Here is a 15,585-nt window from a genome sequence, read left to right as displayed (position 1 = left end):
ACTCATATTCCGCCCCAAGGCCCCGCCTTCCTCCCCTGAAGCCCGCGAGGGCTCAGCTCCAGCCAGCGACCTGGAGCTCGGGCCTGCCAGTGGCCCAGCGCTGGAGTCGGCAGCTCAGGCCAGCCAGAGCGGCTGGGGTGGGCAGGGCAGGGCTCCTCTCGCGACAAGGGAGGCCTCTGGCGGAAGGGGCGGGGCTGGTGTGCTAGCCTCCCCAAAGGCGGGGTTCACCCACCACCCATGATTGCAAAACTCTTATCTGCACTTTATGTTATTGTTTTATGTAGAAAGACAGATACAACTACTTCTAAAGGTCTCAGCCCTCTCAGGGTGTGATTATGCTGTACAGACAGATAATAAAATACAGCTGCTGACACAACAAGCTCAGGGCCAGACTTACAAAGGTATTTTGGTGCCTAAAGATTCAGATAGGCACGAAGTGGGATTTTCAAAAGCACCTAACTCCCGCTGAAATCAAATGGAGTCTACGCTTAACCTGCTTCAGGTGTTTTTGAAAACCCTACGTGATGCCTATTCGGTGCCCAAATACCTTTGAAAATAGGTCTAAAAGATGTTAAATCCCAAACCACAAACCATCCCATTCTTCTTTTTCTTTGGGAAACAAGAAACACACAACAAACCACTCCTAACATTCCAATTTTATTATAATGCCGAGGTGATGTTACTGTCTCTTATTTTTCCCACCTCCCCTACAACTCTTTCATTTCTAATGGTGGCCAATCTCTTTACTTGGTCTCGATTGTCTCTGAGTTTACAAGGATGGCAAGTCTCTGCTTCATTCGGTCTGCCGCCTGGTGGCCAATAACAGAAAGCCTAGCTCATTGATTCAGCCGCGAGATGACGGTCTCTTCTTTAAAATAACGCAAATTCTCTCAGGAATTCAGGCTGTAGAATACAGGCCTCTTAAGGAGCTCTCATTGATTCAGGCTGCAGCATGATGGTCCCTTGTTTCAGGTGATGGGATGGAGTCTCTCTCCTTTATCTGAGTGTCTGGCGTGCAGAAGAGTGTGAGGTTGGTCCACCAGTAGGGGGCAAAATGCAGGTTTGTTAGACATCTTTCCAGCAATTTTCAATCAGGCAGGTGTCAGGGTCTCTCAGGCTGGTGCTTGCTTCTCTCCCTTCTCCCCTCTTGTTCTTTCTCTCCCCCCAGCTGGGCTTGTGCCCAGGGAGAAGGGAGGGACAGTTCTCTACACAGACTCATTGCAGATGGGGGTGGCCGAGTGTTTGGCCACTTCCCTCGGCATCACCTGCTGCAGGGCAGCTCGCACCTCCGAGGAGCCCAAGGCGGGGAGCTGTTTCTGCTTCCTCAAGTGCTCGGCCTCGGTGGATACCTGGCTGTAGAGATCAGCCATGAAGGATTTCATCAGCCCCTTGGCCTTGGCCGACATGCGCACCTTCGTCATCTGCTGCAGCATCTTGGAGGCGTAGCGGGCGGGGACACCGTTCCTCCCCAGGCCCTTCTTCCCCTGGCAGCTCTTCAGCTGCTTTGCCACTGACTTCTGCCTCATCTGATTCCCCAGCTGGGGCTTGGGCTGGCGCTTCCCCTGCTTGGGGGCGGTCCGTGGCTTATCTTGCTGGGCCTTCTGTGTCCTCTTAATCTGGACCTTCCTCTTCTCTCTCTGGGCAGCTGCCATCTTTCCACTCTGCTCCTGTTCAGCTCAGCTCTCCCCAGCCAAATGCCACCAGCCTCCCGCCAGCTGAGATCTCATATAACAGTTAGCATGCAAATGAGGGCCCACCCTGGGCTTGCTGATTGGGTAACCAGGCTGCCACTCCAGCCAATTGCATTATGACTAGGCTGTACAGGCCCCACTGTGCATTTGTGTGCGGCTATGTCATTTTCCCTTCCTTATGCAAATGACAGGCTTTTAAAACCCTAGCTGCTTATTGGCTGTTGTCTGGTCATTCTGGCCAATGAGGTGAACCTTAGAGATTTTGCATATTAAAATTACATTAGTCACATATTAATATTATTGCACCAATCTTTTATTTTATTGGGTTGGATTTATTTTTATCATTAATTTTTTATTATTTCATGTTATCAATTACATTGTGATTGAGGTAGTGGTATTAATAATACATTATTTATTATTAATTATTAATTATTATTATTATTATTATTGCAGTAGCATCGAGGAGCTCTAGCCATGGACCAGGACCCCATTGTGCTAGCTGCTATACAAACACAGCACAAAAAGATGGCCCATTGTTTTGTTTTTAGGTTCCACCCTTCATTGTTATTTCTTCTTCTCTCTCACATAACATTGGTTTAAGTGCAGAGCAACTGGACAGAATGAAATGTTCCCATGTTTTTGTTATTTGATTTCAATGGTGAAGGCTGCCCTTGCCTTAACAAGCCCCTAGGGAATGAGCTATTGCTTCAGGATTTGTACGTTTTTTCATTTGTAATGTATAAAACCTTCCCATCCGAGTTCTCTCTAAGCACTGTATGTATGTTCTAAAGCCAATGCACATAACAAATGGATAACTGTTAACTCCAGAAATGACCCTCTCATGATCAAAGCCAAGTTGCTTTCCGACTATTCGCCACAAGAAAATAGCTGGCAATGAAATGGAAAGCCCTTGTTATGTGACACAGTGAGATGCTTATGTCTGTTTTAACCAACTCAAGTTTTCTCCAGAAATGTGTGTAAATACCTTTCAGGATCCGATGCTTTACACTCAACAACTCAAACATTTCGTACCGAGTGAAATGCTTATTGTCACTGAAGTCAATAAGACAATTAACTGCAGTAAACAAGCGCTTTGCTCAGTAGTAAATGGTGGTGAGATCGGGCCCTTATTGTATACAGTCTTCCATTCCAGGCTGACAGAGGCCTGGAACAGAGTGTGACAGGAGAATATCTGGGATGATATAGGATCTTGGAAATGGCAAGATATTTTCATTCCTCAGATAGTGCAAAACATTACATAGACTCTGATTTTCAGAGGTTCCAAGCAATAGTAGCTCCCATTGACTTCAACTGGAGTTTTAGGCGCTTGGCATTTTTGTAAACTAGATCATATAGGTCTAATTCAACTTCCTCTGGAATCATGGAAGTTTCCCATTGGAGTCAATTGGAGTTTCCTATTGACTGCTATGGGAGATGAATCAGAGCCTATATGCTACAAGACAGGACGACAGTCTCCTTGGCCCCAATCCAGCAGAACACCTAAGCAAGTCCATAGTCCCCTTCAAATCAATGGAATTACACATGTGCTTAAAGTTATGCATGTGCTTAAGTGCTTTGATGTATCAGGGATGCCGGGACCAAGTTTTCAAAGGTATTTAGGCCCCTCACAATGCCAGTAGGTCTAGTAAGATTTTCAAAAGTGTTTCAACATATTAGACACCTAACTGCTATTGAAATCAATGGGAGTTAGGAACCTAACTTGCTTAGGGGCTTTTGAACACCTGAATCTTTAGGCACCTTAGTACCTTTGCAAATCTGGTCCATTGTCAGTAGTTTTCCATCTGCTTTGCAGGTAAGATTGCTCAGATCTGTCACAGTCTTTCAGGAACTCAAAATGGGCTGGGCTGTCTGAACAAACCACTTCTCTCTGTTGAGTTCCTTCCATTCTCAGTGTTGTTGGATGTTCTCAAATTTTAGGATAAGATTTCACAACCACCACCAAGATGAACACCTGCCCATTGTGGTTATTAAAAGGAAGTGTTGGGGCTATTATTATTGATGGGAAATGATGCTACTGCCCTTTATAGACCCAGTCGCTTAATCCCCGGAAGCAAGCAGTAGCAAGGTTCTGCCAAAAAAGCCATCTCTTTCTGTTAACATTCTCATCAATTTTTACCCTCTCTTTTGAGAACAGTTACCAAGCAGATTCTAATTAACCACCTTCAGCTACACCTAATACTTCTTCTTTATGAACGCCTTATCAACCCCGGTCTAGTCTGTGATAGGTTGCCCCTCTTTAAGATGCCACCTGATGTGCTGAGATACCACTGAGCCCACCCGTTCTAACAGCATAGGTCCCCTTTTTACCTGTCTTGCTGAGCCAGGCTCTTAAGCATCCTCCAGAACACACACAGGCAGGGCCACACCCAACTGCAGAACGACACAGACACTGAGATCAGCTCTGGGAAGACTCAGCTAAAGGGACTTGCCCCAGCACTCAGGTGCCTACCTCCCTCAATGTGCCCCCCACCCCCAATTATGAATTGCACAAACTGGGTTATATTATAAACAAGAAATAAATGTATTAACTATAAAAGATAGATTTTAAGTGGTTAAAGAGATAGCAAAGAGAACAAAAATATATTACTAAATATTAAAACAAAACACTCAAACTAAGCTTGTTTCACTAAAGAAATTGGTTACAAATAGTAATTTCTCACCCTAGATATTGTTGCAGGCAGATTACAGAAAGTCTTGAAAGGCAGCTGCACTGGCCTGCCGCTTGAGACCTCAGGTATAAAAATTTTATTAATATGATGTTGAAGTAAAAAGAAAACAGTACAGAGTTTAAGCATAGAAGTCTCTGGTTATCAGGGAATAAGGTATAGAATCACAGAATCATAAAATATCAGGGTTGGAAGGGACCTCAGGAGGTCACCTAGTCCAACCCCCTGCTCAAAGCAGGACCAATCCCCAATTAAATCATCCCAGCCAGGGCTTTGTCAAGCCTGACCTTAAAACTTCTAAGGAAGGAGATTCTACCACCTCTCTAGGTAACGTATTCCAGTGCTTCACCACCCTCCTAGTGAAAAAGATTTTCCTACTTTTACAGATTATCAAGGGGTGCAAAATTCGGTTTAGGAACGGGTGGCGTAAGGAATACATAAACTGCAATCTCCCTGATTGGGGGTAAAAGTTTAATGGGTCAAAGTACAGACATTGAGATATGGGGAAAAAGAAAAGGAGTACTTGTGGCACCTTAGAGACTAACCAATTTATTTGAGCATGAGCTTTCGTGAGCTACAGCTCACCTCATCAGATGCATACTGTGGAAACTGCAGAAGACATTATATACACACAGAGACCATGAAACAATACCTCCTCCCACCCCACTGTCCTGCTGGTAATAGCTTATCTAAAGTGATCATCAAGTTGGGCCATTTCCAGCACAAATCCAGGTTTTCTCACCCTCCGCATCCCCCCCCCCCCCCCCCACACACACACACAAACTCACTCTCCTGCTGGTAATAGCCCATCCAAAGTGGCCACTCTCTTCACAATGTGTATGATAATCAAGGTGGGCCATTTCCTGCACAAATCCAGGTTCTCTCACTCCCTCACCCCCCTCCAAAAACCACACACACAAACTCACTCTCCTGCTGGTAATAGCTTATCCAAAGTGACCACTCTCCCTACAATGTGCATGATAATCAAGGTGGGCCATTTCCAGCACAAATCCAGGTTTTCTCACCCGCCCACCCCCATACACACACAAACTCACTCTCCTGCTGGTAATAGCTTATCTAAAGTGATCATCAAGGTGGGCCATTTCCAGCACAAATCCAGGTTTTCTCACCCGCCCACCCCCATACACACACAAACTCACTCTCCTGCTGGTAATAGCTTATCTAAAGTGATCATCAAGGTGGGCCATTTCCAGCACAAATCCAGGTTTTCTCACCCGCCCACCCCCACACACACACAAACTCACTCTCCTGCTGGTAATAGCCCATCCAAAGTGACCACTCTCTTCACAATGTGTATGATAATCAAGGTGGGCCATTTCCTGCACAAATCCAGGTTCTCTCACCTACATGCCTCCAGCTTTCACCCTGACCACACCACACGATCCATCGTCTACAGCCAAGCTCTGCGATACAACCGCATTTGCTCCAACCCCTCAGACAGAGACAAACACCTACAAGATCTCTGTCAAGCTTTCTTACAACTACAATACCCACCTGCGGAAGTGAAGAAACAGATTGATAGAGCCAGAAGAGTTCCCAGAAGTCACCTACTACAGGACAGGCCTAACAAAGAAAATAACAGAACGCCACTAGCCGTCACCTTCAGCCCCCAACTAAAACCCCTCCAACGCATTATTAAGGATCTACAACCTATCCTGAAGGATGACCCAACACTCTCACAAATCTTGGGAGACAGGCCAGTCCTTGCCTACAGACAGCCCCGCAACCTGAAGCAAATACTCACCAACAACCACATACCACACAACAGAACCACTAACCCAGGAACCTATCCTTGCAACAAAGCCCGTTGCCAACTGTGCCCACATATCTATTCAGGGGACACCATCACAGGGCCTAATAACATCAGCCACACTATCAGAGGCTCGTTCACCTGCACATCCACCAATGTGATATATTATGCCATCATGTGCCAGCAATGCCCCTCTGCCATTTACATTGGTCAAACTGGACAGTCTCTACGTAAAAGAATAAATGGACACAAATCAGATGTCAAGAATTATAACATTCATAAACCAGTCGGAGAACACTTCAATCTCTCTGGTCACGCAATCACAGACATGAAGGTCGCTATCTTACAACAAAAAAACTTCAAATCCAGACTCCAGCGAGAAACTGCTGAATTGGAATTCATTTGCAAATTGGATACTATTAATTTAGGCTTAAATAGAGACTGGGAGTGGCTAAGTCATTATGCAAGGTAGCCTATTTCCCCTTGTTTTTTCCTAACCTCCCCCCCCCCCCCAGACGTTCTGGTTAAACTTGGATTTAAACTTGGAGAGTGGTCAGTTTGGATGAGCTATTGCCAGCAGGAGAGTGAGTTTGTGTGTGTATGGGGGTGGGGGGTGAGAAAACCTGGATTTGTGCTGGAAATGGCCCACCTTGATTATCATGCACATTGTAGGGAGAGTGGTCACTTTGGATAAGCTATTACCAGCAGGAGAGTGAGTTTGTGTGTGTGGTTTTTGGAGGGGGGTGAGGGAGTGAGAGAACCTGGATTTGTGCAGGAAATGGCCCACCTTGATTATCATACACATTGTGAAGAGAGTGGTCACTTTGGATGGGCTATTAGCAGCAGGAGAGTGAGTTTGGGCGGGGGGGGAATGCGGAGGGTGAGAAAACCTGGATTTGTGCTGGAAATGGCCCAACTTGATGATCACTTTAGATAAGCTATTACCAGCAGGACAGTGGGGTGGGAGGAGGTATTGTTTCATGGTCTCTGTGTGTATATAATGTCTTCTGCAGTTTCCACAGTATGCATCTGATGAGGTGAGCTGTAGCTCACGAAAGCTCATGCTCAAATAAATTGGTTAGTCTCTAAGGTGCCACAAGTACTCCTTTTCTTTTTGCGAATACAGACTAACACGGCTGTTACTCTGAAACCTGAGATATGGGGGTATGTTGTTCATATAATGGCTATGTTCAGGTGTGGAGTATAATGAGTGGATACGATGATGAGGATGGATTCACCCTTATGTGGTGGGATTTAATGTTCAGTGAGTTTATGGTTCCAGTTCATATGCTCCAATGGAAAAAGTCTCTCAGTCCTTTTCCCATAGTTGATGCATGATGTCATACTGGCTCACACCTCCTGGTACTGTCAGTGGCCGGTGATGTGTTCGATGTAGATGTCCCTGGACATCGGATGGTGTCCGAGACCATGAGACGCCGCATGAGCCGTGCATAGCGTTGACCAATCCCACAGGTCCGCAGCACACACTAGTTGCAGAGGTCCCATATTACTCACAAGCTGGACACCCTTCCAGCTTGGGCTCAACCCTTCTCCCCCAAGTTCAGTTCTTGCTTCCAGGTATTTTTCAGTTTCTCTTTGGGTGAAGAGGCAGAGGAGAACATTGATGATGTCACTTCCCTGCCTTATATAGCTCTTGTGTAAGGCGGGAACCCTTTGTCTTGCAGTGGAAAAACACTAGCATTCCAAAAAGTGGGTGGGTCCCGTACCAGGTGACTCAGACCCCTGTCTCTGCAGGGCTGTGACAGCCATTACTAGCAGGGCGTCTGGAGCATCCACTGGAAGACTAAGCTCTTTCACAGTCCATTGTCTTTGCTAATGGGCCATCAGCCCTGTCTGGCTTTTTCATTGTTGTACCTGAAGGGCTAGTTGGGGGTGACACCCAAAATATCCCATTTGAAATACAGATGCATAGTGAATATTCCTAACTTCAGATACAGAAATGATACAGGCATACACATTGGATAATCACATTCAGTACATAATAACTTTTCCAATAATATCTTACATGAGCTATCTTGCATAAAGTATATCTCCGTTATGCCATATCATAAGCATATTTCCATAAATAATATGAAATGGAATGTCACATAGACCTGGTGCTGGATAAGGAGTTGTGGTTGTGAGGGTCTCTTCCTAGTGAGGCTCCAAGGTCAGGTGTCCATTTTAGACTTTACCATGTCTACCATCAGCCTCTGATATGGTTGACTATGAGGTGTTGTGGGACCTGGCAGAGGCAGATGGAGTCACTTCTAATTGTAAATAAGGGGGGGACGGACCCAAAGGAACTAAAATTTGTGCTTTAGATCTGGGGTTCTCAACCTTTGCCTCCCCCCCAAATCCTATAAAAACTCCATGGCCGACCTGTGCCACAGCAACTGTTTTTCTGCCTTTTAAAGCCAGGGCCAGCGTTAGGGGTTAGCAAGCAGGGCAATTTCCCAGGGCCCCACGCCACAGGGGCCCCCACGAAGCCAACTTGCTCAGGCTTCAGCTTCAGCCCCAGGTGGTGGGGCTCAGAGCCCAGGGCTTCGGCTTTCTGGGCTTCAGTGAGTCTAATGCCAGCCCTGCTTGGTGGACCCCCTAAAATCTGCTCGCAGCCTCCAAGGGGGCCTCGGATCCCTAGTTGAAAACCACTGCTTTAAAACAACTCCATTCTTTCCTTTCTTGGAGATTCCACAGAGTTGTATTGGACAGATATAAAAAGCCAGTTATAAAAAGCCGGTCAGCTGCGAACCAGCTGAGCAGCGAACAGCAGAGAGGCTAACAGAGGGAGTTTGCCTGGGAGTTCTCCTGGGGAGAGCCCACTGAGGCTTTCATCTTGCACGCTTCTCTGAGTAGTTACTACAACTCCTGAGGAAGCTCGTAGAAGGAAGGTAATATGGATGGTGAGCGTTCAGCTATTGTGACCTGCACAGGATGTGCCATGTTTGTCTTTCTTCCACAGGACAGAAGCGACTTTGTCTGGACAAAGTGCAAGCTGGTCTCCATATTGGAAGAGTAGGTTCAAGGTCTGGAGAAACAAGGATTGACCCTGTGTTGCAAAAGAGAAACTGAAGATTTCCGGGACAGACCTCAGGATATGCTTCTACGGACACAACGTTCTGAAGATTCAGAGCAGGCTACGCAGTGGGGACAGAAGGACGGTGAAGAAATTTGGCAGCATGTGACCTCCAGAAGAAGAAAGGGGAGCGTCCATGTATCAGTCATGCAGATACAGGTAAGCAACCGTTTTCACGTTCTCTCCACAGATACGAATGCAGAGAGTGGACTAGATGATACATCTGAGGGAAGGGAACAGAAGGAGACTCCACCAATTGGAAGGCATGAGATGCACTGTCCTGGGGATGGGGGTTCCACGACCACCACTCCCAAGAGAAGGAGGCTGGTGGTGGTCGTCGGGGACTCTCTCCTCAGGGGGACTGAGGCATCTATCTGCCACCCCAATCGGGAAAACTGAGAAGTTTGCTGCTTGCCAGGAGCTAGGATTCACGATGTGACGGACAGACTGCCGAGACTCATCAAGCCCTCGGATCACTACCCCTTCCTGATTCTCCACGTGGGCACCAATGATACTGCCAAGAATGACCTTGAGCAGATCACTGTAGACTACGTGACTCTGGGAAGAAGGATAAAGGAGCTTGAGGTGCAAGTGGTGTTCTCGTCCATCCTCCCCATGGAAGGAAAAGAGAGGGAAGAGCATCTTTGCAAGCAGGCTGGCAAACCTAGTGAGGAGGGCTTTAAACTAGGTTCACCGGGACAAGGAGACCAAAGCCCTGAGGTAAGTGGAGAAGTGGGATACCGGGAGGAAACACGAGCAGGAGAGCATGAGAGGGGACGGCTCCTGCCTCATACTGAGAAAGAGGGACGATCAGCGAGTTATCTTAAGTGCCTATACACAAATGCAAGAAGCCTGGGAAACAAGCAGGGAGAACTGGAAGTCCTGGCACAGTCAAGGAATTATGATGTGATTGGAATAACAGAGACTTGGTGGGATAACTCACATGACTGGAGTACTGTCGTGGATGGATATAAACTGTTCAGGAAGGACAGGCAGGGCAGAAAAGGCGGGGGAGTTGCATTGTATGTAAGAGAGCAGTATGACTGCTCAGAGCTCCGGTATGAAACCGCAGAAAAACCTGAGAGTCTCTGGATTAAGTTTAGAAGTGTGAGCAACAAGGGTGATGTCGTGGTGGGAGTCTGCTATAGACCACCGGAACAGGGGGAATGAGGTGGACGAGGCTTTCTTCCGGCAACTCACGGAAGTTACTAGATCTCACGCCCTGGTTCTCATGGGAGACTTCAATCGCCCTAATATCTGCTGGGAGAGCAATACAGCGGTGCACAGGCAATACAGGAAGATTTTGGAAAGTGTAGGGGACAATTTCCTGGTGCAAGTGCTGGAGGAACCAACTAGGGGCAGAGCTCTTCTTGACCTGCTGCTCACAAACCGGAAAGAATTAGTAGGGGAAGCAAAAGTGGATGGGAACCTGGGAGGCAGTGACCATGAGATGGTCGAGTTCAGGATCCTGACACAAGGAAGAAAGGAGAGCAGCAGAATACGGACCCTAGACTTCAGAAAAGCAGACTTTGACTCCCTCAGGGAACTGATGGGCAGGATCCCCTGGGAGAATAACATGAGGGGAAAGGAGTCCAGGAGAGCTGGCTGTATTTTAAAGAATCCTTATTGAGGTTACAGGAACAAACCATCCCGATGTGTAGAAAGAATAATAAATATGACAGGCAACCAACTTGGCTTAACAGTGAAATCGTTGCTGATCTTAAACACAAAAAAGAAGCTGACAAGAAGTGGAAGATTGGACAAATAACCAGGGAGGAGTATAAAAATACTGCTCAGGCATGCAGGAGTGAAATCAGGAAGGCCAAACCACACTTGGAGTTGCAGCTAGCAAGAGATGTTAAGAGTAACAAGAAGGGTTTCTTCAGGTACGTTAGCAACAAAAAGAAAGTCAAGGAAAGTGTGGGCCCCTTACTGAATGAGGGAGGCAACCTAGTGACAGAGGATGTGGAAAAAGCAAATGTATTCAATGCTTTTTTTGCCTCTGTCTTCACAAACAAGGTCAGCTCCCAGACTACTGCACTGGGCAGCACAGCATGGGGAGGAGGTGACCAGCCCTCTGTGGAGAAAGAAGTGGTTTGGGACTATTTAGAAAAGCTGGACAAGCACAAGCCCATGGGGCCGGATGCGCTGCATCCAAGAGTGCTAAAGGAGTTGGTGGATGTGATTGCAGAGCCATTGGCCATTCTTTGAAAACTCATGGCGATCAGGGGAGGTCCCAGACGACTGGGAAAAGGCTAATGTAGTGCCCATCTTTAAAAAAGGGAAGAAGGAGGATCTGGGGAACTACAGGCCAGTCAGCTTCACCTCAGTCCCTGGAAAAATTATGGAGCAGGTCCTCTAGGAGTCAATTCTGAAGCACTTAGAGGAGAGGAAAGTGATCAGGAACAGTCAGCATGGATTCACCAAGGGCAAGTCATGCCTGACTAATCTAATTGCCTTCTATGACGAGATAACTGTCTCTGTGGATGAGGGGAAAGCAGTGGATGTGTTGTTCCTTGACTTTAGCAAAGCTTTTGACACGGTTTCCCACAGTATTCTTGCCAGCAAGTTAAAGAAGTATGGGCTGGACGAATGGACTATAAGGTGGATAGAAAGCTGGCGAGATTGTTGGGATCAACGGGTAGTGATCAATGGCTCCATGTCTAGTTGGCAGCCGGTATCAAGTGGGGTGCCCCAAGGGTCGGTCCTGGGGCTGGTTTTGTTCAATATCTTCATTAATGATCTGGAGGATGGGGTGGATTGCACCCGCAGCAAGTTTGCAGATGACACTAAACTGGGAGGAGAGGTAGATATGCTGGAGGGTAGGGATAGGATACAGGGGGACCTAGACAAATTAGAGGATTGGGCCAAAAGAAATCTGATGAGGTTCAACAAGGACAAGTGCAGAATCCTGCACTTAGGGCAGAAGAATCCCATGCACCACTACAGACTAGGGACTGAATGGCTCAGCAGCATTTCTGCAGAAAAGGACCTAGGGGTTACAGTGGAGGAGAAGCTGGATATGAGTCTACAGTGTGCCCTTGTTGCCAAGATGGCCAATGGCATTTTGGGATGTATAAATAGAGGCATTGCCAGCAGATCGAGGGACGTGATCGTTCCCCTCTATTCGACATTGGTGAGGCCTCATCTGGAGTACTGTGTCCAGTTTTGGGCCCCACACTACAACAAGGATGTGAAAAAATTGGAAAGCGTCCAGCGGAGGGCAACAAAAATGATTAGGGGACTGGAACACATGAGTTATGAGGAGAGGCTGAGGGAACTGGGATTGTTTAGTCTGCGGAAGAGAAGAATGAGTGGGGATTTGATAGCTGCTTTCAACTACCTGAAAGGGGGTTCCAAAGAGGATGGATCTAGACTGTTGTCAGGGTAGCAGATGACAGAACGAGGAGTAATGGTCTCAAGTTGCAGTGGGGAAGGTTTAGGTTGGATATTACAAAAATCTTTTTCACTAGGAGGGTAGTGAAGCACTGAAATGCGTTATCTGGCTGGTGAATCTTGCCCATATGCTCAGGCTTCAGCTGACCGCTATATTTGGGGTCGGGAAGGAATTTTCCTCCAGGGCAGATTGGAAGAGGCTCTGGGGGTTTTTCGCCTTCCTCTGTAGCATGGGACACGGGTCACTTGCTGGAGGATTCTCTGCACCTTGAAGTCTTTAAACCATGATTTCAGGACTTCAGTAGCTCAGACATAGGTGAGAGGTTTATCGCAGGAGTGGGTGGGTGAGATTCTGTGGCCTGCATTGTGCAGGAGGTCAGAATAGATGATCATAATGGTCCCTTCTGACCTTAATATCTATGAATCTATGAACCTAGGGAAGTGGTGGAATCTCCATCCTTAGAGGTTTTTAAGGCCCAGCTTGACAAAGCCCTGGCTGGGATGATTTAGTTGGGGATTGGTCCTGCTTTGAGCAGGGGGTTGTACTAGATGACCTCCTGAGGTCCCTTCCAACCCTGATATTCTATGATTCTATGATTCTATGACACATCCTCCTTAAGGGACCTGTTTATTGTACACATGAAGACCCTAGAGGTGAGAAACTGTAAGACGTAACATCTTAGCATCTTCTGCGTAATTTGGACAATACCAAAGTAGTTAGGAAGAGGAATAAATCTGGAGGAACTGGAGATGGTTGTTACAGTTCTCTAGGCTGAAAGGCTAGCCTATATCCACTCTTTTCTTAATGGTTTATAATCTTGAGTTCTTATCCTTCCAAGCCGAAAACGGAGGCCTATATGCCTTTATCTGTGGCTGGATATTTATTTTAAGCACTGATCAGAAAAAAAGGATGCATTGAAAGCCCTTTGTGTTCACTCTAGCAGAAGTCTGCAACTCATTAAGACTTTATCTTAAATGCTCATAGACTCATAGACTTTAAGGTCAGAAGGGATCATCGTGATCATCTAGCTAGTCTGACCTCCTGCACGTTGCAGGCCACAAAACCTCACCCACCCATCCCTGTAATAGATCCCTAACCTCTGGCTGAGTTACTGAAGCCCTCACATCATGATTTAAAGAGAATCCACCATTTACACTAGTTTAAACCTGCAAGTGACCCATGCCCGTGCTGCAGAGGAAGGCGAAAAACCCCCAGGGAGGGGCTCTGCCAATCTGACCCAGGGGAAAATTCCTTCCTGGCCCCAAATATGGCAATCAGTTAGACACTGAGCATGTGGGCAAGACCTGCCAGGCAGACACCTGGGAAAGAATTCTCTGCAGTAATTCAGAACCCTCCCCATCTAGTGTCCCATCACCAGCCATTGGAGATATTTGCTCCTAGCAGTCGCATACTGGCTACATCATGTTATTGTAGATAGTCCCATCATACCATCCCCTCCATAAACGTAGCAAGCTCCATCTTGAAGCCAGTTAGCTAAAACATAAAGCACTCCCCCCACTCCCATATAAAGGAAACATTTAGCAACAGAAATTGCTGCTAAAATCCTGTTTATTATAATGCCAAGATGACCTTAATTTCTCCCCTTATGATAACATCTCATTGGCAATCCTTTCATTTAGAATGTTCGCAAATCTCTTCCCTCAGACTCTTTCAGTGAAGCAATGCAGAGAAGACAGTCTCCATCCATCACGGAAAGTACCGCTTGCAAATTCAAGGTGCAGCATGAGAATCTTTTTTTCCCAGGTGTGAAAAGTCTTTGGTGCTGGTTCAGGATAAACTCTTTTCTTCTGATGAAGAATGGTATTTTTCGCAATGTTTGATGATCCCATTGTGTCAGGATGCTGCATGACCCTCTCTCATTCATAATCATGGAGATTCCACTTTTGATTCCATCTCTGCTCTAGCTCAGCTTCCTGCATGAAGAATTGCTGTACACAGGGCTGGTCCTTAACAAAGGGCAAAGTGCAGCTTTTCTGGTCATCTTGAAGGCAATGATAGATCTTTAATCAGGCAGGCATTAGGGTCTCTCAGGCTGGTGTTTGCTCCTCTCCCTTCTCCCTTCTTGCTCTCTTACCCCTGCCATGGTGTAGGGCCTTAGGGCGAAAGGAAAGGGAATGTTTCTCTAACGAGACTTGCTGTGGATGGAAGTGATGGAATAATTGGCAACATTCCCCTTCATCACCTTCTCCAGAGCAGCTTGCACGTCTGAGGTGCCGATGAAAGACCCGCGTCTCTTCTTTCTCCTGCGGTCAGCCTCCGTGAATACTCCGCTGTAGAGACTGCACATGGAGGAGTTCATCAGTCCCTTGGCTTTGGCCGACATGCGCCGATTTCCCCGCTGCAGCCGACCCATCATCTCAGAGATATACAAAGCAGAAAAACGCCTCTTCCCCTGGCTTTTCCTCAATCGCTTCAACACCGGCTTCCACCCACCTTGCTGGGGCTGGGACGTTTTCCACTTGGGCTGTGGCTTCTGAAGCATCATCTGCTGGGTCTTCTGCCTTCTCCGGATCTGGGCCTTCTTCTTTCTTGTCTGGGCAGCAGCCATTGCTCTCCACCCTGGTCTCTCCAGCTCAGTTCTCAGCCTGCAGTGGCTTCGCATTAGCTGTACTCCTATATAGTGACAGGCATTCAAATGAGGCACTGACCCTGTGCCCAGTGATTGGCTGGTTAGGACAATGGCCTTGTTAGCCACACTGTAATGGTGATCCTCGTAATGAGGGATTCGAATTCACTCCTTCTCATATGAAAATGAAGGAAATTGTAGCATTCCACGTGCTCACCGGCTTTTGGTAGGATGAGTAGGGCAATTAAGTTGCTATGGCAATTTTTGTGGAGTATATTAGGGGCAAGCTGCCAATTAGCTGATTGTTTAATAGAATTTATTATTTTAATATTTACAGTAGAACCTCAGAGTTACAAACCCCAGAGTGACGAACTGA

General features: G+C 46.8%; 2 protein-coding genes across 2 annotated transcripts; both read right to left on the bottom strand.

Annotated features, from left to right (window-relative positions):
- Positions 1–1,205: 1,205 nt before the first annotated feature.
- LOC311530278 (histone H2B type 3-B-like) lies at positions 1,206–1,652 on the bottom strand (the record flags this gene model as incomplete). The annotated part of the gene is made up of 1 exon (XM_084646732.1): positions 1,206–1,652. One exon carries the CDS (start codon positions 1,650–1,652, stop codon positions 1,206–1,208), a length of 447 nt encoding a protein of 148 aa, XP_084502858.1.
- A 13,113-nt stretch (positions 1,653–14,765) lies between these two features.
- On the bottom strand, positions 14,766–15,191 carry LOC311530277 (histone H2B 1.2-like; the record flags this gene model as incomplete). The annotated part of the gene is made up of 1 exon (XM_084646731.1): positions 14,766–15,191. One exon carries the CDS (start codon positions 15,189–15,191, stop codon positions 14,766–14,768), a length of 426 nt encoding a protein of 141 aa, XP_084502857.1.
- Between the last annotated feature and the right edge of the window lie 394 nt (positions 15,192–15,585).

This window comes from Lepidochelys olivacea (assembly GCF_965140295.1).
Source record: "Lepidochelys olivacea isolate rLepOli2 genome assembly, chromosome: 14".
Lineage (NCBI taxonomy): Eukaryota > Metazoa > Chordata > Testudines > Cheloniidae > Lepidochelys > Lepidochelys olivacea.
This window is presented reverse-complemented; position numbering and strand designations above follow the sequence as displayed.